Raw genomic sequence first — 19724 nt, forward strand, 5'->3', positions numbered from 1 at the left:
AACTCGCACGCCCGCCCGCCCGCGCAGAAATCTACACCCCAGCAGTAGCCCCGCCGGCCAGCCGCACCGAGTCGACGGCGGCGAGCGAAGCAGAAGCGTCCGCGAGCTCCATTAGTACGGTGCCCTACCGCGCATCGGTGACTTCGCACAAACAGGAAGGAATAAATGGGACGCACCACGAGCCTCTGAGACGACGCGCCCGTCGTCGGCACGCGCTCGACTGGGTAGCGGACGCCCGGCAGACAGGTGGCACCGCTGGCCAGCTCGGGGGCGAGCTCGGGGAGCGAGTGAGCAGAAGCGCGTCCGCGGGCTCGTGAGTATGGCAGTTCACGTATAAATAAAGCAGAGCGCGGGAGAGGCGCGGGACGCACCACCAGGAGTACCACCGCTCTGAGGAGACCCGCTAATCGTCCATGCCTAAGCTGTCCATCGGCACACGCCCAATCGCGGTGCCTTTCGTCGCACCCGGCAGAGGGGACAGCCAGAAAAGAGAGACCGCACAGCTACTGAGCGCTTTGCGGGCAACAGGACGCACGAGTAGCGGACTAAGCAGCGCGCGCCCATCGCCCGAGCCGTCCGTCGTCGACGCACCTCTAACAGAGCCCCGCAGAGAGGACCGCCAGGAGAGAGCTCACCGGAATTGCATATACGAAGTCCAGGGGTGATTATCCGTGGAGTACGTCCAGTCTGGCGAGCATCTCCGAGCCGAGGTATGGCTCGGCTGAACGGTGAGGTCGCGCGGGTGGACGGAGCGGCGCAAGGTGGAGGCGATCCAAGGAGTCGTGCAGGAGAGCGACTAGGTGGCTGCGGCAGCGCGAGGGAACGGAGGCGACGGCTGCTGAGACAGAGGAAGACTCGGAGGCGATGACGGACCTCGTCGTCGAGTGCGCGGGCGGTGCGGTTAACTCCGTTGGATATTGTCGAGTACTAGTTGCTAGCTACGATTCACCGACATATTTCCGGTGACACGCTGCTGTTGAACTGAACGTTATCTGTCCATGGCCAGACGACGCCCGCATGCTACGTTTACGCTAGAAGTCCGAGGATGCGACACATTTTTTTTGAGGCCCTGGTTGTGTGTTGGCCCGTACGTGTGGATCATGCTTTGACACTGGTCGTGCGGAAGTTGGGTTCGAATCCCACTCAGGGAGTAAGCCCATCATCGCAATGCTTTTTTTGTCTATGGTAGTCAGATACCGTTGTGCTGAAGCTGGAGCTCGATGGGATGGCTGAGGTTCTCGGTTAGTGACAGTATCGGTGTCCTCCGACATATGTACTTGGAATTCTGGAACGAGGAGATGACGTCGTCGTTCCATCCTCTCGCTCCTCGCAACCGTCTGTACTTTCGGCGGGTTGGCTCCGCTGTGATCTGTCCCCTCCATCGTCGATCGTCGATCATCGATCATCCTCCATGGACACTGTTGCTCTGTACGTTCTTCATCATATTTGCTGCAGGATTCTCGACGCTTCCTCGTAGTTCGATTAGCACCGTCGCTCGAGCAGGCAGAATATGGGCCGCACGTCCGACCAGCTGGCGTGCGGCCTCATGCGCTTCGGGCGACCAGTGCGACACGCGCGATGGGCGTGCGCGACGTGTCATCATCTCTCAGAGCGGTAGTCCTACTGGTCCGTCCCGCACCCATCCCGCTCTTCTTCGCGCACGAATGTGGCAGAGTGCCGTACCAACTGAGCTCGTGAACATGTGCGTATATCTCCGCGTGAAGTTCTAGCTCACCGGCCTCGTCACCGCCGCCGTCGTGCTGGGGTACGCTGCCTCCCTCTCGCTGGGGTGTGCATACCTCCGGATGGCGTACCGATACGTACACGGGTCTCCCACTGGCTCCGCACGATGGTAGGGTATCAGCGCGGTGGATGCTGGATCGCCAAGAGGGACGGGTCACGGCTACGCCCCGCCGGTGAAGGCGCTTTCCGCTGACGGTCTCAAACTGGGGAGCACACGCGGGACTGGGAGAACGACTACATTTTCAAGCTTTTTACGATGATGACGGAGCAGGCTGTGGTAGACTCTTTTTTTTCAGCAGACTCTACTGCCCGCAGCCAAAGTCGGTACACCCTGCGTTCGCTCGACGAGCGGCTCAGGATCTTCCGTAGCGCTCACCCGATAAGGTGCTCGCTCCGCTCGATATCTGGCCTGCATTGATGGGGCGTATTGACACCGACATGCCTGAAGTGCACGCGTCCTCGGCTCACGTATCCCATGCCTCACGCTCTTCGCTCGCTCCTCCCCAACCCGACTCGACCGCTGCTCCTCAACCGGCGCGCATGCGTTTTTTAATGCAGAGTGTCGGCGGCCGCAGCGCAGTGGCTTTATGCGCGAACGAACGCGGTCGCAGACTTGGAGTGCTCCGCTGTGCTTCAGCCTCTGCTCTGGTCTTTGGTCGCTCGCGTATACCGTACAGTAGTGCGTAGCCGAGTGGAAGTGGATAAACGGCATCAAAAGGGTTTATGACTCGCCTTAGCACCGTACGCCCTGAGGGACGACGGCATAGGCTTCTTTCATTCGCACTCGACAGTGCATGTTGAATGCTGTGTGTGCATGTGACCTGCAACCAGCCTTCATAATCTGATGTCGCTATTTCTTTCACCCTGGTCGTATGGTGGTCAAGTCCACAGGCTAGCCATCAGTCGAGATGGCGTCTGCGAGATGCTGGGTTCGAATCCTAGCCAGGGATTGAAGAATGCCCATTCTTTTCTTCCCGTCTCATGCGCCCGGCTGGACTTTTTCTCTCCGGACAACCTATGCCATACGCGTACGTTAGTAGTTACAGATCCTAGGAAGCTCCTTTAGGGATCGCGGGCGGACGGTTCAGGTCACGCAGGGAACGACAAGCTCACGTATCGCACGGCCCGACTTCCATCGCCACACCACTTGCAGAGTTCGGGATTGGGAATGCACGACCTAAACCGGTCAAGCTACGGAGACGGAAGCCAATCGGCTCTAGGTGAACGCGTCTTCTTCCGCAGGTTCGCCTGTCCTCTCGCAGCACTCAGGGCTTGCGACATTAGCTACGCTCACGGACACGCAGAGCTCCGAGTCCTTCAGTGGACTCGATGACTTATTCGCCCCGACTCGGACGCGATTCGAGTTCCTCTCGGCGAACTGGTGGACATGCGCACCCAGCTGTGGCTCGTGCTTCGACCCTGCGAACCAAGGCTGTCCTCTGCGAAAACGATCTCGATGTGGCTTGGAGCTCTCGTTTCCTTCGGTCAGCGTACGTGAGTGCGGATGCTCACGTAGATCTTGGCTAAATGATAACGGCGAACGATTCGGTACGAGACCTTCATTTCCTCAAATCCGAACTTATTTTGCTACTTCTCACGTAGGCACCCCGTCCTTTGCGTGTATGTTGAGTATGCGAACATTCGATATTATATCGCATCGCAGGTTGCTTCTCCTAAGCCTGCTGAACGCCGCGCAGATCATGTTATACCATCGGTCTCAGTATCATTTTGTCTAACCACTTACTGCGGTCCGTCTTCTCACTAGATGTCTCTACTCTTACCTGGTGGAATTTACCACCTGTATTCATCTACACGAACGCGTTTATGCTAATACAATCTCGCAGATTCGTGTGAATATTCCTCTCTCACTTCTTCCTGGCCCCGCGCCAAATCCATAACGCGCACAATCATGTCATCGACGAGCTTTCCTCTGCGGCGACCTTGCTGTTCGCCTCGGGATGGGCGCAGCGCCCACTCTCGGTTCTCCTTCCCAAGTTGACCGTCTGTACCGATCTGATCTTCAGGGCAACGATCTCGACAGTCCAACTGCGGGCAATACGCGAGACCTTGAGCTAGCGCAGTTCGTTGAACGTCGCTAGACCTTCTCGCGTTGGACTCAATCGCTGTTGGTCAAGAGCGGGACAGCGACGTTATGTAGTTGTATATAAGTGAGCGTCGATCCTTTCATTGTCGTATGTCTTGCCAAGCCGTCGTTGCCGTCCGCCGTCCAACAAAGAATTCAGCACACCGCGTTCTCGCCATTCGCAGAGGGCGTAGTTTTCTTCCCCCGGTGGACCCGTGCGCTTTATTGTACCACCCCGAACCTGATTTTATTGGAGGTGTGTACATCACTGCGTGCAACGCACTATTTTCACTACGGTTTCACGGGCTTCTGAGCCACGTATGTCCCAGGCATCCCGTTTAACCGTCCGAATTCGGGGTGTATGCCTGCTGTCATTCTGCTCGGTTAGAATGAAGCCAGACAGAGCACGTGGAACGACGGTGCGTCGCCCGTTCTGACTCACAAGTCTTCCATCGAGTTCCGAGTGCGATCCTTACGTGCAGTTCGACGTGAGTTCCCGCCTTCGAGTTTGAGTGTCTGGACATGGAATTAGCCGATGGAATGGCTGGTGAGCACTCAGAATTCAGAACTCGGGATCTTATAAGCTTATAGTTCCGTTGAAGCGTCGCGCTGACGTTGGTATCATCGATCTTGGCGCTACTGCATCGGTGTTGTGATGAACGACCCGCGCGAGCTGTATGCCGAGAAAATGTGATACGTGCCAGACCGTAAGGATACCCCATGTAGCCGCAATATCATGCTTCAGTAGCGTGGTTCTGTTATCTGTCTCTTCGAATTCTGCCTGCGGAGCATCCGCGTCTCGATGAACGACCCTCTCGATTCGTATCTTCGTGCAGTCCATCCAATATCTTGTATTCGTGCGCACGGCTACCGAGCTGCATGTCGACCTCTTTGTATTTCGCTGCACGTCTTAAAACGTTGAAGACTGACGCCTTATGCTAGACTGCTTTTGCACATCTCGGCTGGGATCCTTCGGCGTCATGTCGGCGCGATCCTGTAGAGTCGAAGAAAACCAGGCCAAGAAAAGAAGAGAACGAAAGAGGGGGATGCAGTGCACGGACCCGCGTTTGCGCAGTACCGGAGTCTTGAGTCTGGTGCTCGGACACTGCTTGCTAACGACACTGACGGCTTGAGGGGGAATAAAATATATGTCGAAACGAAAAGAACCTATACGACGAGTCAACGAGTTTGCGGTCTACCTATACCTATATATCGTGGATAGAGAGGACAGAGGCTATTAGTCGTGCGCGAAAAGTCAAGTCAAAAAAGATCCAGACGACGAACCTAGTCGACGATTTCGTAGAGGAAGATGTTGGGATACACTTTCTTCATCTGCTCCTCGATCCACCAGTAGGGGGTGAGGTACGTGACGTCGGTCTTTTCGGTCGCGCCGGCACCGGCGACGAGCAGCCCAATAACCCGGCCCTTCGAGTCGACCACGATGGAGCCAGAGTCGCCGGGAGCAGAAAAGGCGCCGTCCTCGTTGCTGTAAGGGTAGACGGCGATCTCGATGGACGTCTTCTTGATGTCGTACTCGGACTCGGGGTAGGTGCGAACGAACGACTCCATGCCGGAGAGGCGACCGAGAGTGGGGCCTGTGGTCGTTCCGTTCTTGACGACAATCAGACACTTCTTGCCGTTGGCATCGAGCTGCTCCGGCTTGCGGATCTCGTCGTCCTTTACGACCCCTCTGACCTGGAGGAGCCCGCCGGGGGGGTACTCGAAGTCGAACTGGCCCTCAGGGTGAGGGTGCATCTTGAGGATAAAGTCGGCCGGCGAAATCTTGCCGCCTAGGTTTAAAAAAAACACTGAAACCGGGAACGGTGTTGCCAAGATAAGATGGAAACGTACCGACATAAACCTTGTTGCCCTGGAAAGTGTCCCAGTCGATCTTGTCGCGGTAGAGATCGATCAGGGCCCAGTCCCGGGTGAAGTGCTTGGGGCCGTCGTCGACGGCAATAGCAGGGGCGTGGACGACGTAACCGATCACGCGCTGGTACGGAGTCGTCCAGTGCTTGGTGACCTCGTCATGGATCTCGTTTGCGTCCTCGATCCTCCTGTTCGCCTTCTCCACCAAGTCCCCGTAATTCTTGCGCGCGCGAGTTATCTTGGGCGCCTCGCCCTCGACGACCGGACCCAACCTCTCAATCTCTTCGTTCCATGTCTTGATGGAGAGAAGCTCGTGGCCGATAGTGCTCATCATACGACCGATCGCATTGGTGTAGGCATTGGTACTAAGAACGACGATCTTCTCACGAGCCCGGCTGCTGCGCTTGTGCGATAGGGGCTGGTTACGGTGTGCGAGAGGCGGGCGAGCGACGTGGCTGGCGGTGAGAAGGAAGACGCGGTCGCTCTGGCTGCCCTCTCGGAGGTAGACGGCACCCGTGCCCCCGAAGTAAGGTGTCGTGAACGGAGCGATTTGGATGCCAAGCGTGGGAGTGAAGGGGCTACGAAGCTCGGGGACGGGGTCGACAGAGGGGTCGAAGGAGAGAAGCTTTGGGCCAACAGACTGGGTGACAACAGACTCGCGGAATGCAACCTCGACGTCGGGGAACCCCTCTCGAGCCAGAATATCCTTGCAGTCGTTGGCTGCCTCCTTGGCTGCCTCGAAGGCGAGAGTCCCAGGCATCACCCCTATCCAGAGATGGAGCACACTGACGTCCTCTTTCCCTGCCTCGGCAAAACGGACGGGGTCGACCGACGACCACTCAACGTCGCGGGAGTCGAGGTGCTCGTAGATGAGCTGGCCAATCTCGAGCCAGCGGTTCTGCATCGGATGGTCGCAGACGGGGCGGGCCTCTCGCAGAATGCGCTGCGCCTCGGGACCCGTGCGCACACGCCAGGCTTTGCCGGTTTTGAAGACGCAGCGAGGGTTGCTGGGTAAGCCATAGAAGTCGGTGAAAGCCCCAGGGTAGGGGTCGGAGAGACGGGGCTGAAGGGTGGCGATGTCCTGGACGCTCTCGTCGAGGTCGAGCCTGCTAAAGGCGGAGGTGGGAGAGACTAGGGTGGTAGTGGGAGAAACGGGCGGCTGGCTGCCCGCTTCCAGAGCAGCGATATCTATACATGAGACGAAGAAGGGGTTGGATGCCACTAGAACGAGAGAGAGAGAGAGAGAGCAAAAAAGAAAGGTGAGTACTTATACGAGGAGATAGGAAAACGCCAAGGGACGCACTTCTGAACAAAAAAAGCTTCGGGGTAGGGCAGAGTACTAGCACCGCGTTCAAGCCCTCCCTGGATGGGTTGCGAATAAATGGGCCTATGCTGCATAGTCGGTCAATCCAAGTCTACAGCGACACTCAATTTTGTTTATTCGTCCCCAGTTTATTGCGTCATCGATCCTGATATAGACACATCACATCCGTCCGGGAATGGAAAGGTCGTAGATCATCCTGATTATTCCGGATGATAAAGAATGCACATTCCCGTCGGACTTGTAATTTCCGAAGTCAACAAATGCCCTCCTGCCAAATTTCACAGAAAAGGGATAGGAGTAAAGGTCAAAGACTAAGGCTGCATGTGTGTAGATGGTTTTCTAGCAGGTTGGTAGTGCAAAGGTGATCAATTTCCTTCCGACGGTGTTGCAATGCTGACGCGGACCCACCAAAAGTGCACGTTTATTGAAGCCCCGCCAAATTTAATGTAGGGAAGCTCGATGGCGAAACCTATTTCGCGCTCCCAAATTTGGACTATGAGCACGTCCCGATTTGGGAGGGCGAAATAAATAAACAGGCGAATAAACAAAATTGAGTTACGACATTCTTGAGATGGCGAATATGTTGGACTTGGATATTTGCCAGTATTTACTCCGACCCGATATGTATGTTAATCTTCTGTATTTGTACGATACAAGTCTCGACGTCATTACTCCACAGCGGTTCGTCCACATATGTAGTTATGAATTCATAGTGACGATAGCCAAGCACTTAATGCGAGGCTCCACCAGACTCCACCGATGTACATAAAAGAGCGCGAGGAATGCGCTGAAGGGGGCAGTGTGTACTTTCCCCCCAGAAATATTATTAGGTCTCGCCACTTTCCGAGACTCCGATAGTAAGTGAAATCTTCATTTGCGCAAATGAAGGGTCATTGATTCCTTCATTCCGACACGCTTACCCTGTTGCCGACTTCAACAGCTGTCTATTGGTTTTGCCTCTATTCTACGTCATTCTCTAGTCTTTGTTCTATCTGGGTTTTAATCAACGTACATCCTCATCCCTTCATTGATTATTTAGCGCTATGGCCGACCTTCATCCGTTACTCGCAGCGCTTGCTGCTGCAGTTTCGCCTGAGAGTTTTCAAGCCTTGCAGCCGATTTTGGACGTGCTCGACCAAAGAATTTCACAGGTATCTGCAGAAGCGGCCGCGGCACAGGCAAGTACCGTGAGTGCTGCTCAGATGCAGAACGTCTTACAGAACACTCTGTCTACAGTGCAGATAACCATGCAGGCACCTCCACAGAGCTCGGCTTCGCCCTCTACGACGACTGCTACGTGACCGGCGAGTATCAAGGCCGACCTCTCGCTTTTCCGAGGATGCGATTCGGACGACATGAACGCCTGGATCTCGATTATCGAAGATTACCTTACAGCCCAGCACATTTCAGTGGTTGACTGGGTCACGCAAATTTCGATCTTACTTCGTGACGACGCAATGCGCAGCTACATCACACAAAAAAAGGAGATGAAGGAGCAAGGGAAAGTGTTGGACTGGGACAGAATGAAGCGATGGCTCAAAGGCAAGTATGATTCGCCGCTCCGAATTGAAAGCCTCTGTAATGAGCTTCACATGATAATGTATAAAGGAAATCTTGCACGTTACAGCGAGAACTTCAGAACGTATGAGTCCCAGATTCCTGCTCAGAAAATGACTTTTGGTGATCGGCTTTCCCATTTCCTTAGCCATCTCCCTCCCGATATCGCTAGGGATCTTCATCGCGAGAAGCCAACCAAGCCGGAGGAGATGTATCATGCCGCCCGCGAACTCGACTGACTTTCGAATCTATATCACGGCACGCAGAATCATGGCTCCTCACTAACAAAAAAGGCCAAGAACTTCTTTCGCAAAAACCCGCAGCGTTCTCCTGCCATCCCTGAATCATTCACACCACCTGTCTTGATATTGACACTGCCCGCGGCAAGCACTGGGCCAGTGCTGATGGATCTCGATGTGATGCAGCCTATGTCGAGAAATAGTAGCAGAGCCAGGACCGATTCCCGGGTACGTTGTTTCAACTGTAATGGGTTTGGTCACTTCGCTCGCAATTGTCGCTTACCAAGAAAGCCTCGACAGTTACAACCTTCACGCTCTCGTCCATGCCAAGATTTACATGCCTTCGAGAATGCTCCGCTGTTCAAAGATGCTCTGCCGGAGTCGACAGACATCGAGGATCAGCTCGGTTGTCCAGAACTGCACAATCTTGTACCTACTGACAGTGGTCATATGAAATTACCATCTTATGGCATCAAACTAGGTGATTGGGATTGCCGTAAATGGCATGAAATGGATGCTATCCTCGACATGGAAGCAGCGTGCTCTTATATCAAGCTTGAACTCGTTCGACAGATTCATGCAGAAGTTTTTCCCATCGACACCCACATTATATTACGAGCCGGCAGTACTATGACGTCTGCCTTTGCACGATTCCGTATTATGTTAGGTGGTATCAAGTACGGAATGTATGCATATGTGCCTGATCCAAATAGCCACCTTCATTACGGTCTCGTCATCGGTCAGAACTTTATGAAGCGACATAATGCTCAACCCTGCTGGCCGAAGAACTCTTGGACGCTTTCAGATGATCGAAACATGAGAACCACGGAGATTCACCCGAGTAAGCAGACTCCGGTTAAGTCTTCGTTGACTGGCGCTATTCACATGTCACCCACGTTAGTAACAGCCGAGTCACCGCTGCATGTTATGGCCAAAGAAAGGGATAGTTCGAACATAAGATCGGAGAAAAAGAAGTCATTTGGTACGAAGTTGAAGGACTTCGTGAAGAACAAATTCCCTAAGCTATTTCGAAAAAAGGTAGGCTTTCCGCCGAAGCATCAATGGATGCATTCGGTAGAATTAAAGGACCCAAATCAGCAGCCTATCCGAGCTCGTGGACGACCGTTTTCGCCACTTGAACACAAAGCTATTCGGGATTTCGTTAATGAAGGCCTAGCAGAAGGCGTCATCGAGCCGAGTGAGTCCCCTTGGTCATCTTCATTGATGCCGGTAAGGAAGAAAGATGGAACTATGCGGATTTGTGCCGATTATCGTCTACTGAATGAACAGACGATTCGCAATAGTTACCCTTTACCGCGCATTGATGATTCATATCAAAATTTAGCGGGAGCTCATTATTTTACGTCTCTCGACCTCAAATCAGGTTACTGGCAGGTACGTCTCACCGACGATACTAAACCGAAGACCGCATTTCAAACTCGATTCGGTCATTACCAGTTTCGTGTCATGCCCTTCGGGCTAGTTAATGCTCCTGCCACCTTTCAAACCATGATGAATGACGTTCTACATAACCAGCTCGATAAGTTTGCCATGGTTTATCTCGATGACATCATAATCTACTCACCGACATCGGAGCAGCATATCCAACATGTCAATGCCATCCTTAGCACCCTTGCCGCACACAAACTCATCCTTAATGAAGCCAAATGTATATGGGGAGCTACCAAACTACTCTATCTCGGACACATCATTTCTGCCAAAGGTATACATCCGAACCCTGATAAGATATCAGCGATATTGACTTGGCCTCATCCCCAGACCATAACCCAGCTCCGGGGTTTCTTGAATATCGCTGGCTATTACAGACGTTTCATACGGAGTTTTGCGAAGACAGCTAGAGCTCTCTACTCTCTCTTGAAAGGATGTCTGCAGAAGGGATTGACTATTGAATGGCCTGAAAGTTGTGCACAGGCATTTCAAAATTTGAAACATCATCTCACCAGTCCGCCTCTGCTTATCTATCCAGTTCCATGGCGAGTTTTCGTCACTGACAGTGACGTGTCCGATGAATGTATCGGAGAAGTTTTACAACAAACATCTTATTCACTCGAAGCATCTAGCGAAGGGGGAAGGAATAGCGATTCTTCTGACGCTCGCTTCGAGTTCCGTGATCGCGATCTTCGCCCTATTGCCTATGAATCTCGTCGTTTGACACCAACCGAACAGAGATATTCTGCACAGGAGTGCGAGATGCTGGCTGTTGATTATTTACTTCAAAAATGGCGTGCCTATGTCGAGGGGTCACCTATCATCATCAGGACAGATCATGAATCATTGAAATACTTTCTTACTCAAAAGAATCTCGGCCGTCGTTTACAGCGCTTTGCCGACAATATTGCCCATTTTGACGTGAAGATTGTCTATCGTCCAGGGAAGCATCAGCTCGCCGCTGATGCATTATCACGATGCGACGATGAAGACATACCGGATTCTGATACATTGGGCCCGCTCTTTGCTCATCCTATGGTTGTGGCGCCAGCACCTACGCTTCCACACATGAATAGTGTGGATTTGATTTTTGGTTCCGAAGAATGGTTGTATCACAACAACCAAGCCGAACCGGCACCCGAATCGTCTCGAGAACAGACAGAAGAACCTAGGTCAGTGTACCAGACACTGAAGAAATGGTATGATAGCTTACACGCGAAAGCCGATAGTGGTGACTCTAGTCCTGACCAAAGCGGCTTCTTCATATGCGGCGATGTGATGTATCGCCTTCTTGATAATAAGGTCTTGGTGGTTTCTATGAATTTTGAGCAATCGGAGATGTTAGTACGGAATGTTCATCAGGATCTTGGTCACCTTGGTTTCTGACCAGTTGTTGAAGCCATCAAGGACCATGCCTGGCTGCCCGATCTTTCAGAGATTGTCGATTTCGTTATTCGCACCTGTGATCATTGTCAATTCTCGCGCAGTGGCCCTGTCCCGACTCAACCTTTGCATCCTCTTTCACGTGTTGGAGCTTGGAGTCATTGGGCTCTTGATTTCGTCAGTCCCCTCCTGCGTACAGCCGCCGGTAATGCATATTTATTGACCGCAATGGACCACGGCACTAATTGGACCTACGCAGATCCATTCCCGCAACGCTCGAAGGAAGCTGTCATTTCGATGCTGAAGAAAATTATTACTGCGCATGGGAAACCTTTGAATATCCTGACCGATAACGGTAAAGAATTTATATCCTACCTGGTTCAAAATTTCCTCCGCTGTCTTTCGGTCAATCACCTTCGCACGATGCCCTACCACCCACAAACGAATGGTCGCCTTGAGTGTTTCAACTACGAGCTGGAAGAGATGTTAATGCGCTATTGTGCCCCGAATTCGCAAGGTAATTGGGATACTTACATTGACGATGCCTTGCTGGTGCACCGCGCACATATCAATCGCCACTCAGGGACCTCCGCATTTTATTTGACTTACGGGTGCATGCCTCGTCTGCCTCACGATCTCGTTGCTGACACTATTCAAGTGCCTCCTACCGATGAGGAGATTGGTCAGCTACAGAACGAACGACTTGAACATATCCAGGACTTGGAGCGCCTCCGCGAAGAGGCTAATGAACATGCTAGGCGCCACCTTGAAGAACAAGCTGAACACCACGAAAGTTCCTATCGTGAGCGTGCTTTGGGAATTGGAGATCTTGTTCTTCAAAGGTCAGAACCTGATTCGAAAATCCACCCGTGCTGGGATGGACTGTTCATTATCCGAGATGTCACTGATAAAAACACGTATCAGCTTAGCACCCACAATGGATATATCCTCCGTCGACTCTACAATGGAGTGGGGGTGGGCAATGCCCGCAATGGAAACGGGCTATTTGCACATGTTTGTTCCTCTATAACGTCCGGTTCCACTTCCATTGCTCTATGCCCCTGTCCGCAACTTCTTCCACGTCCATAGAAAAATTTATCTGTATGCCTGATAATTCATGAAAGATGCATGGGCAAAGTTTCTTTGCGGTGCTTTTCCAGATTCTGTGGTTGTTAAGCAGAAACTTCAATATCTCTGAGGAATTGCCCTGCGGATTTCTTTTCAAGCCAAAAAAAAATTAAGTACCACAAAGGATGTGTAGCCATATGTCTCATGAACAAGCTTTCTCGACAGTGAAAAAGGATTGGTGGAGGGAGTGAAAAGATGCATGGGTCGCCGTCACAGGAGGAGTTTGATCCTCAGAACACGAGCGCTTAACAGTCCGAACTATGCTAGATCTCACTCCACATACCTCGGCCCATCTCTCTACCCTTGAATCTTCGCGATGGGGCGCACTGCGGCTCAAAAGGCTCACATACAGTGCCTGAATGCACTTCACCCTTCTAGGCAGCCCAACGTATCGATCAGGAACGCTGAAAACCGGCCACCTGGTAGAAAGAACATGAAGAACAGTGAAATTCAAGCACACTTACTCCGACTCACCAGTGATCTGGCAACGAAGGATTCAGAAATCTGTAGGTTACAGGAATTGCTTGCTGCAGCTACACACCATGCTTCTCGCCTCTCTGCGGATATTGCTAACTGAGACAAGACATTGAAAGCACTTGAAAATGAAGTTCTAGTGCTCAGGCAGCAACTGGAGGCTCGGGTCTCATCTGGAAACACTGCCCTAGTGAACCTCTCTGGCACTCGAAAGGATTTACAGAAATCCCGTGCACGCAATCTTCGTCTGGAATGAGAAAGACGGACCCTGCGCTCGAATCTTACTGCTAAAGTGTCTACTCTGGAGAACCATCTTGCACTTGAGATTACCCAGAATCGTGATTTGTCTGCTGAGTCTCTTTCTCGGATTGCTGCTCTCACTACTGCTTTGGAGAAGTGCTATGCAAATCTAGCCCGCCAGAAAGCCATATCAGTCTCACGACGGAAACAGGCTCGTACCTGGGAGAAGCGGGCACATCGCGCTCAACAATCCCGTGTGCGCTCTTAGTGTTCCTTAAAGAAGCTTTCGGTCTGGCACCCCACGTCTTCCCGGGTGTACTCACCTGCAGCACGATGACTTGCTCGGCAACTCATGAAGGCGAGTTGTGCAGGAGACAAGATCAAGTATGCGATCACGGCATGCGGACAAGCCTTTGGTATCAAAGTGGCCCGAGGTATCTCACATTGTACAGCAGGTCGCGCGAAGCAGGAGGCAGGTGTATACGGTTTGATGCAGCTAGGGAGGGAGATCAGCAATGCACCCGGTACGTTTTCTGAGTTATTGAAATACCTTATTCTTATTCTGTTGATAGCTTTCGGAGAGAGTACAGATGGTACCACACACCGCAAGATTACGTATGAAGCGAGGCACATTACACTCGCTGTACCTAGTTATGCTCCTGGTGTAGATGATTCCGACAAATCAACTTGGACATTTCGCACGTGATTTGCAGAAGTTGCTCCTGCGCTCGATCATACTGCACAACGCCAATTCAAGGGCTCACAGCAGCTGGCGGAGAAAATCTCGCAGACCTATAGCAACAGTCCTCTGGCCACTCATGAAGGACAGTCTATGGAAACTAATGATTGGATACGCAAACAAGTGATGCAGAACATGGATCATGCAGCAGACGGGAAGAAGAAATTCAAGCTGTGTCAAGATTGGAAAGAGGACGTGACACACCGTGACCTTGGACGTGAACGGATGGATGTTCTGTCGTCGGCAGAGCTTGTGACGGCCATATGTTCTATCTCAGCAGATGACATTCGCCAGGTTGCTGGTGATGCAACAGAGTTGTAAGTCGGCATTATGGAACTTTGTTTGCTAGTTAACCTAGACAATCAATAGGTCACTGGAGGAAAAGAGCAAGATTAGGCTCAGACTACTAGAGAGGCAACTTGGTGACATCTCTTTTAATGAACTCCCCTCGACTCAACAACGTCTCATTGATCTCTTCATCTTCGGTGGTTGTTGTGGCCACAAGAATCTCAATGCATTCAAGTATGGTGTTGTCGCGATGGGAATGAAATGGGAGAACATGGAGCTTCCACCACCAGTCCTCCTTGCAAACAAGGCTAATGATGCTGTTATCAAACTTGGCCAGAATGCAGATAGTGCCGCTGTGCAACGTGCTATGGACTCCAGTGCTCATGGTGGCATCAAGCTTACAGCTCTTGCAGGGGCACTCTTTCGACACAAGAATGATGACACAGGATATCAGGACCGACATCGCATCTTCATGGCATTGTGAAAGAAGGAGTTGCATGACGAGAACACAAATCGGTGATTTCCTGATACGTCCAACACACGCTATCAGGCATATTCGTATGGTGCCTGTGAACTTATTGTCTACCATCACCTGTACGTCGAGCTAATGGAAGAGATCTGTGACAGCAAGGCCAAGCCAGGAGTCAACCATCTCGAGAGTAATGTCGCAAAGGGATTGCAGGATGCCTCGACTCTTGCTGAGCTTGCAGCCATGGCACTATACGGTGTCTCTGTATCGTGGCCTTATCTTAGCCAAGCCCGAGGTGATGGCTCGAAGATTGTGAACCTTCTCGACCTCACGGAACTACACCGCAAACTCCCCACCTTCTGCAATCATATTGCACTCCACCCTACTCTTCTTCTTGACTCTAATGCTCCACTGGACGAGGTTACACTTGATGGCAAACCATTCATGGACAAGATGCTACTCGCTGCTGTGTGCATGCTTGCCCCTGATCTCCCTGGGCTCACGTGCATGATTAGTGCTATGTTCTCTGGTGCAGCAAAGGGATGGGTACAGTTCACCACAGAATTCACTGTCGGTGGACCATTTGACTCTCTGACACCTGCGGAACGTGCACTAGTCTTCATCCCATCCACCAATGATGCAAACGAGGGTGCCCTCGGCTCATGGCGTGTCCATGCTCGATCACGTCCTAGCAGCACAGCCTCCACATTCTCTAGTCAGGCACGCAGTGAGCGTAACAACACCGAAGAGTTCATCGTGAAGTGCTGCAATGAGGATGACCAAGGGTACGTGATGCGGACTGTACGAACAGCTGATGCGGACTGTACGAACAGCTGATGCTAGCGGTGAGAACGCACAGTTTCGAGAAGAACTGGTGGAGAATCAGCGGGAGCGCGCAGTCCAGTATCGCAAGAAGCAGGAGGAAGATCAACGAAAGAAGGATCGAGAGAAGGAGAGGTTGCGAAGCATTGGACTCATTACTGACCGAGATGAAATCCATAGAATGACTGTTGCACAACTCAAGGATCAAATTGACATACACCGGAAGTTATTCAATGATGAAATCCTCCTCAATACAACCCAGAAGAGTCTGCCCAACAAAATTATGAAGATGTATGCTGTGCTGGCGGCAGTGACAAGGAACAGTGACTGGTATGTGCTTGTTGAAGCTCCCATCAGTTTCATGTTATCAGACTTGGCCCAACTTCTCCTTAGTCTTGCAGACAACCAGCTAGACTTGGGGAATACCCATGCAAATACTGTGGAAGACACCCTGATCCACGATACCCCGGACCTCGATACCATCATGGACGACGTAAATACTAACATTGGGCTTGAAGCTGACTATGACATAGACATGTACTAATACCTAACACTTTAAAATACTTTACTCTGTGCTATAATGGAATTGCTGTGCTTCTTGGCATCAAATTCAGGGCTCAAAGTCGAGTTTGCTGTCTTCAGCGCTGGTAGAATTGCCCCGCCGCGGTGCGCATTGTACTTGCTATAGTATGCTCGCTCTTTCCGCTCCTCAAGCTCAACAACTCATTCCCTTGGTTTCTGCTTTGGTACATGGCTTCTATACATGCCTAAGCTTGTCTGAGCAACTTTTCAAAAATTTTAGACCACTCTGAAGCTCACGCAGAAAACGGTGTTGAGGTACCTCGCTGCTTACTTCTCGCATGACCCATAACTCCAGAACTAGTAGGTTAAAAAAATTGGAAATTTCTGAAGTATGTAGCGGGATATGTCACGAACATAATTTGTCTATAGCATTGACCGTTACATGTCATAGATCTTTCACAATTCGAAGACGGGCATTGGAACCGGGAGGTTAATGCATTTGGCATGGAACAAACATGTACAAATAGCCCGTTTCCGTTGCGGGCATTGCCCACCCCCAAATGGAGAGCGATTGAAATGGTACTTACCTTCAAAACTTGATCCCGAGCCACCGTTATGGTATGCGAGTGCAGATTTACAGCAAAAGGATGCTGAAGCGAGACGAAAAGCTGTCCTTGCGAGACGTCGAGGACAGCACTGAACGTATGTTTGTCATTGTTTGTTTCACACGCTTATTTTTTCTGGAGCCTCCAGAAAAACGATGTCTCTTGTACCGGTAATTATTTTGTCTTCTTTTACCACTGAGATGCTCTTGTACGATAGTTAGTTGACGTTCCTTCTTTCGAGGACGAAAAATCTTAACGAGGGGGTAATGTTGGACTTGGATATTTGCCAGTATTTACTCCGACCCGATATGTATGTTAATCTTCTGTATTTGTACGATACGAGTCTCGACGTCATTACTCCACAGCGGTTCATCTACATATGTAGTTATGAATTCATAGTGACGATAGCCAAGCACTTAATGCGAGGCTCCACCAGACTCCACCTATGTACATAAAAGAGCGCGAGGAATGCGCTGAAGGGGGTAGTGTGTACTTTCAGAAATATTATTAGGTCTCGCCGCTTTCCGAGACTCCGATAGTAAAAGTCTTCAAATAGGTGTGAGCACGTGGCGTGACTTGATCTGGACGGCGCGTGTCTGCATGAGGTAGTCATGCCGACTACGTCCCGACTACTAGGCTCATTAGTTCAGCGTCTATCCGACGTCTTTGAATACACAACTGTTTTATCCGTCAAGGACCTAGCTGTTCACGCTCTGACTCTGCCAGCTTCTCTGAGGTGGGGACTTGGGAGATTCAGCTTCTGTGCAAAGCCCTTCACCCTGAAATTACCACCGCCCTCGCTGTCAGCAACGTCGCGTCGGCGTCATTGAGATTCAAGTTTCGTTCTTGTTGCATCTCTCTAGTCAGCGTGCATTGAGTTAAACATATCTTTACCAAGGACGCTGTACACCGTGCTACTCGGGCTCTGCTCAGTAGCACCATCCCCGCCATATGCCCCTTGTTATCCACCTCTCCTTCAGGCCTTCAAACGCGGGGTGAGAGACGCGGTGGCACATCAGAAGATTCCGAACGTGTGTCGCATGGTGCTCGCGCGCACGCATGGGTCGACCGTGAAGCCGCACTTGTTGCGTCAGACATTGCAGATGTCCTATCGTCGACTGCACGATCATGACTTCTCCCGAGCAGAGAAGATCATAGTTTTCTAATCCAACGTTCTCGACGACGCACGAACTTTCGTCTTTGTAGCTCATGCAAGTCACTCCTCTGTATCCTGCCTTCAGGGAATGTGGGGATATCGACAATCTCGCCATATTCACGTTGGTGAGTCGCGCTGGCGTCGCGGCTCCTGTTCTCATGCTTCAAAATAGTGACTCCATTGCACTAAGATACCGATTTGGGATAGTTCTTGGATGGAAACAAGAATATATGATGTTCCGACCATCGGGGGCTGGCTGCATAGCTTCGCCTGGAATTCATGTGGCTTTCGCCACTTCCATCTCGTCGAAAAGCACTTCGCAACGCATGGTGACCTCAAAACACCAAAGCAGGTGAGTGAGCCTGTCCGATCTGCAGAGATAGAAGGAGATACAAAATCACATCGTCTTCTACACGCCCTCGGGCCTTTTAGCTGGGTCGCCCGTCGTTCCGGGACAGTCTGTACCTGTGAGAACAGGCTATCTTAAGAGTCTTCTCTTAAGTATATTGACGTGAACTCAATTAGTTACAGTGTCATGTTGATTGAGTTCGATATTTCCTGCCAGCTGGGCGACGATGTGTTCTCCATGCTTCGTTCATGCGGACAGGGGAGCACTTGTCAACTTGTCGCTGCAGTTTCTCGAGCGTGAGAGCTGTTGGTGTCTTCCTGGGGCACAACGCTGGTCGTTTGAACTTCTCATTTCCTCTACGGCCACACGGATACCAACAAGGAGGCGAGGTGAGCGATGTCGAAAGCCGAAGTAAAAGCATGGCCGGGGAGCATCTAACTTACATTCGCCACAGGCGTGCCATCTTTGCACGCAGTTTACATACTCGGCAAGTAGGCCAAGGCAGCTGCAGCTGCGAATTTGAGTGCGCCCAGTACAACACGGGTTATATCTCGCCATGTCTGAGGACTTCATGTGCGTATTGACTAAAGAACTCATGGCAGAAGACTTAACCGAAACATCCGTGGAGGTTGATCCCTCCGAGCCCATGCCGCCCGGCGCAACGGAGACCGATTTAGTAAAGGTCAAGGAAGAGGGAAATGCCGCTTTCAAGGCACAGTGCTTCCCAGAAGCAATTGAGCACTACACGAGAGAGATCGGTGTGCACTCTTGCCATTGTTGGCTCACGCGACCCGCTCACTCTCCTTCGTTCTCTGTCCTGTGTAGAACTTGACCCCTCCGAGCCGACGTACCTCACGAATCGTGCTGCGGCGTACATGGCGCTCAAATGCTTTAAGCCGGTTCTCGCTGACTGCCAACACACTGCCACACTTCAGGCCGCCCCTCCCTCACCGAAGACTCTCATCCACTTGGCGTGCAGCCAACTATCCACCGTTCTACCGCACCTATGCTGTCCATATAAGATCGAATGTTCACATACTCAACATTCACGCAAAGGATGAGGCCTTGAGGTGCCTGCGTGACAAGTAGCAAAATGAACTTGGATTGGAGAAAATCACGTATGCTGGCCGAGAGAAAAGAGAGCTACAAGCCACATCGAGATCGTCTTCGCAGAGGACAGCCTTGGTTCGCAGGGTCGAAGCACGAGCCACAGCTGGGTGCGCATGTCCACCAGCTCGCCGAGAGGAATCGCATAAGGGTTCGAGTCTGCCAACGTGCGGAAGAA

The 19724-nt window shown here is 51.5% G+C and overlaps 7 protein-coding genes across 7 annotated transcripts; 5 read left to right on the plus strand and 2 right to left on the minus strand.

Moving 5' to 3' along the window:
- Nucleotides 1-31: 31 nt before the first annotated feature.
- SCP_1600220 (hypothetical protein) lies at nucleotides 32-564 on the minus strand (the record flags this gene model as incomplete). The annotated part of the gene is made up of 4 exons (XM_027764473.1): nucleotides 32-124; nucleotides 177-310; nucleotides 372-403; nucleotides 536-564. 4 exons carry the CDS (start codon nucleotides 562-564, stop codon nucleotides 32-34), a joined length of 288 nt encoding a protein of 95 aa, XP_027620274.1.
- Nucleotides 565-1271: 707 nt separating this feature from the next.
- SCP_1600230 (hypothetical protein) lies at nucleotides 1272-1698 on the plus strand (the record flags this gene model as incomplete). Its single annotated transcript, XM_027764474.1, has 2 exons — nucleotides 1272-1428; nucleotides 1478-1698. The coding sequence occupies 2 exons, from the start codon at nucleotides 1272-1274 to the stop codon at nucleotides 1696-1698; spliced, it is 378 nt and encodes a 125-aa protein (XP_027620275.1).
- A 483-nt stretch (nucleotides 1699-2181) lies between these two features.
- On the plus strand, nucleotides 2182-2430 carry SCP_1600240 (hypothetical protein; the record flags this gene model as incomplete). The annotated part of the gene is made up of 1 exon (XM_027764475.1): nucleotides 2182-2430. One exon carries the CDS (start codon nucleotides 2182-2184, stop codon nucleotides 2428-2430), a length of 249 nt encoding a protein of 82 aa, XP_027620276.1.
- Nucleotides 2431-5110: 2680 nt separating this feature from the next.
- SCP_1600250 (hypothetical protein) lies at nucleotides 5111-12400 on the minus strand (the record flags this gene model as incomplete). Its single annotated transcript, XM_027764476.1, has 7 exons — nucleotides 5111-5616; nucleotides 5678-6916; nucleotides 6999-7110; nucleotides 12023-12121; nucleotides 12182-12196; nucleotides 12257-12290; nucleotides 12348-12400. 7 exons carry the CDS (start codon nucleotides 12398-12400, stop codon nucleotides 5111-5113), a joined length of 2058 nt encoding a protein of 685 aa, XP_027620277.1.
- Nucleotides 12401-13841: 1441 nt separating this feature from the next.
- SCP_1600260 (hypothetical protein) lies at nucleotides 13842-15000 on the plus strand (the record flags this gene model as incomplete). Its single annotated transcript, XM_027764477.1, has 4 exons — nucleotides 13842-14013; nucleotides 14062-14139; nucleotides 14203-14545; nucleotides 14598-15000. The coding sequence occupies 4 exons, from the start codon at nucleotides 13842-13844 to the stop codon at nucleotides 14998-15000; spliced, it is 996 nt and encodes a 331-aa protein (XP_027620278.1).
- Nucleotides 15001-15123: 123 nt separating this feature from the next.
- On the plus strand, nucleotides 15124-16351 carry SCP_1600270 (hypothetical protein; the record flags this gene model as incomplete). The annotated part of the gene is made up of 2 exons (XM_027764478.1): nucleotides 15124-15770; nucleotides 15829-16351. The coding sequence occupies 2 exons, from the start codon at nucleotides 15124-15126 to the stop codon at nucleotides 16349-16351; spliced, it is 1170 nt and encodes a 389-aa protein (XP_027620279.1).
- A 2644-nt stretch (nucleotides 16352-18995) lies between these two features.
- On the plus strand, nucleotides 18996-19500 carry SCP_1600280 (hypothetical protein; the record flags this gene model as incomplete). The annotated part of the gene is made up of 2 exons (XM_027764479.1): nucleotides 18996-19197; nucleotides 19265-19500. The coding sequence occupies 2 exons, from the start codon at nucleotides 18996-18998 to the stop codon at nucleotides 19498-19500; spliced, it is 438 nt and encodes a 145-aa protein (XP_027620280.1).
- Between the last annotated feature and the right edge of the window lie 224 nt (nucleotides 19501-19724).

Source organism: Sparassis crispa (genome assembly GCF_003851025.1).
Source record: "Sparassis crispa DNA, contig_000015F, whole genome shotgun sequence".
Classification (NCBI taxonomy): Eukaryota; Fungi; Basidiomycota; class Agaricomycetes; order Polyporales; family Sparassidaceae; genus Sparassis; species Sparassis crispa.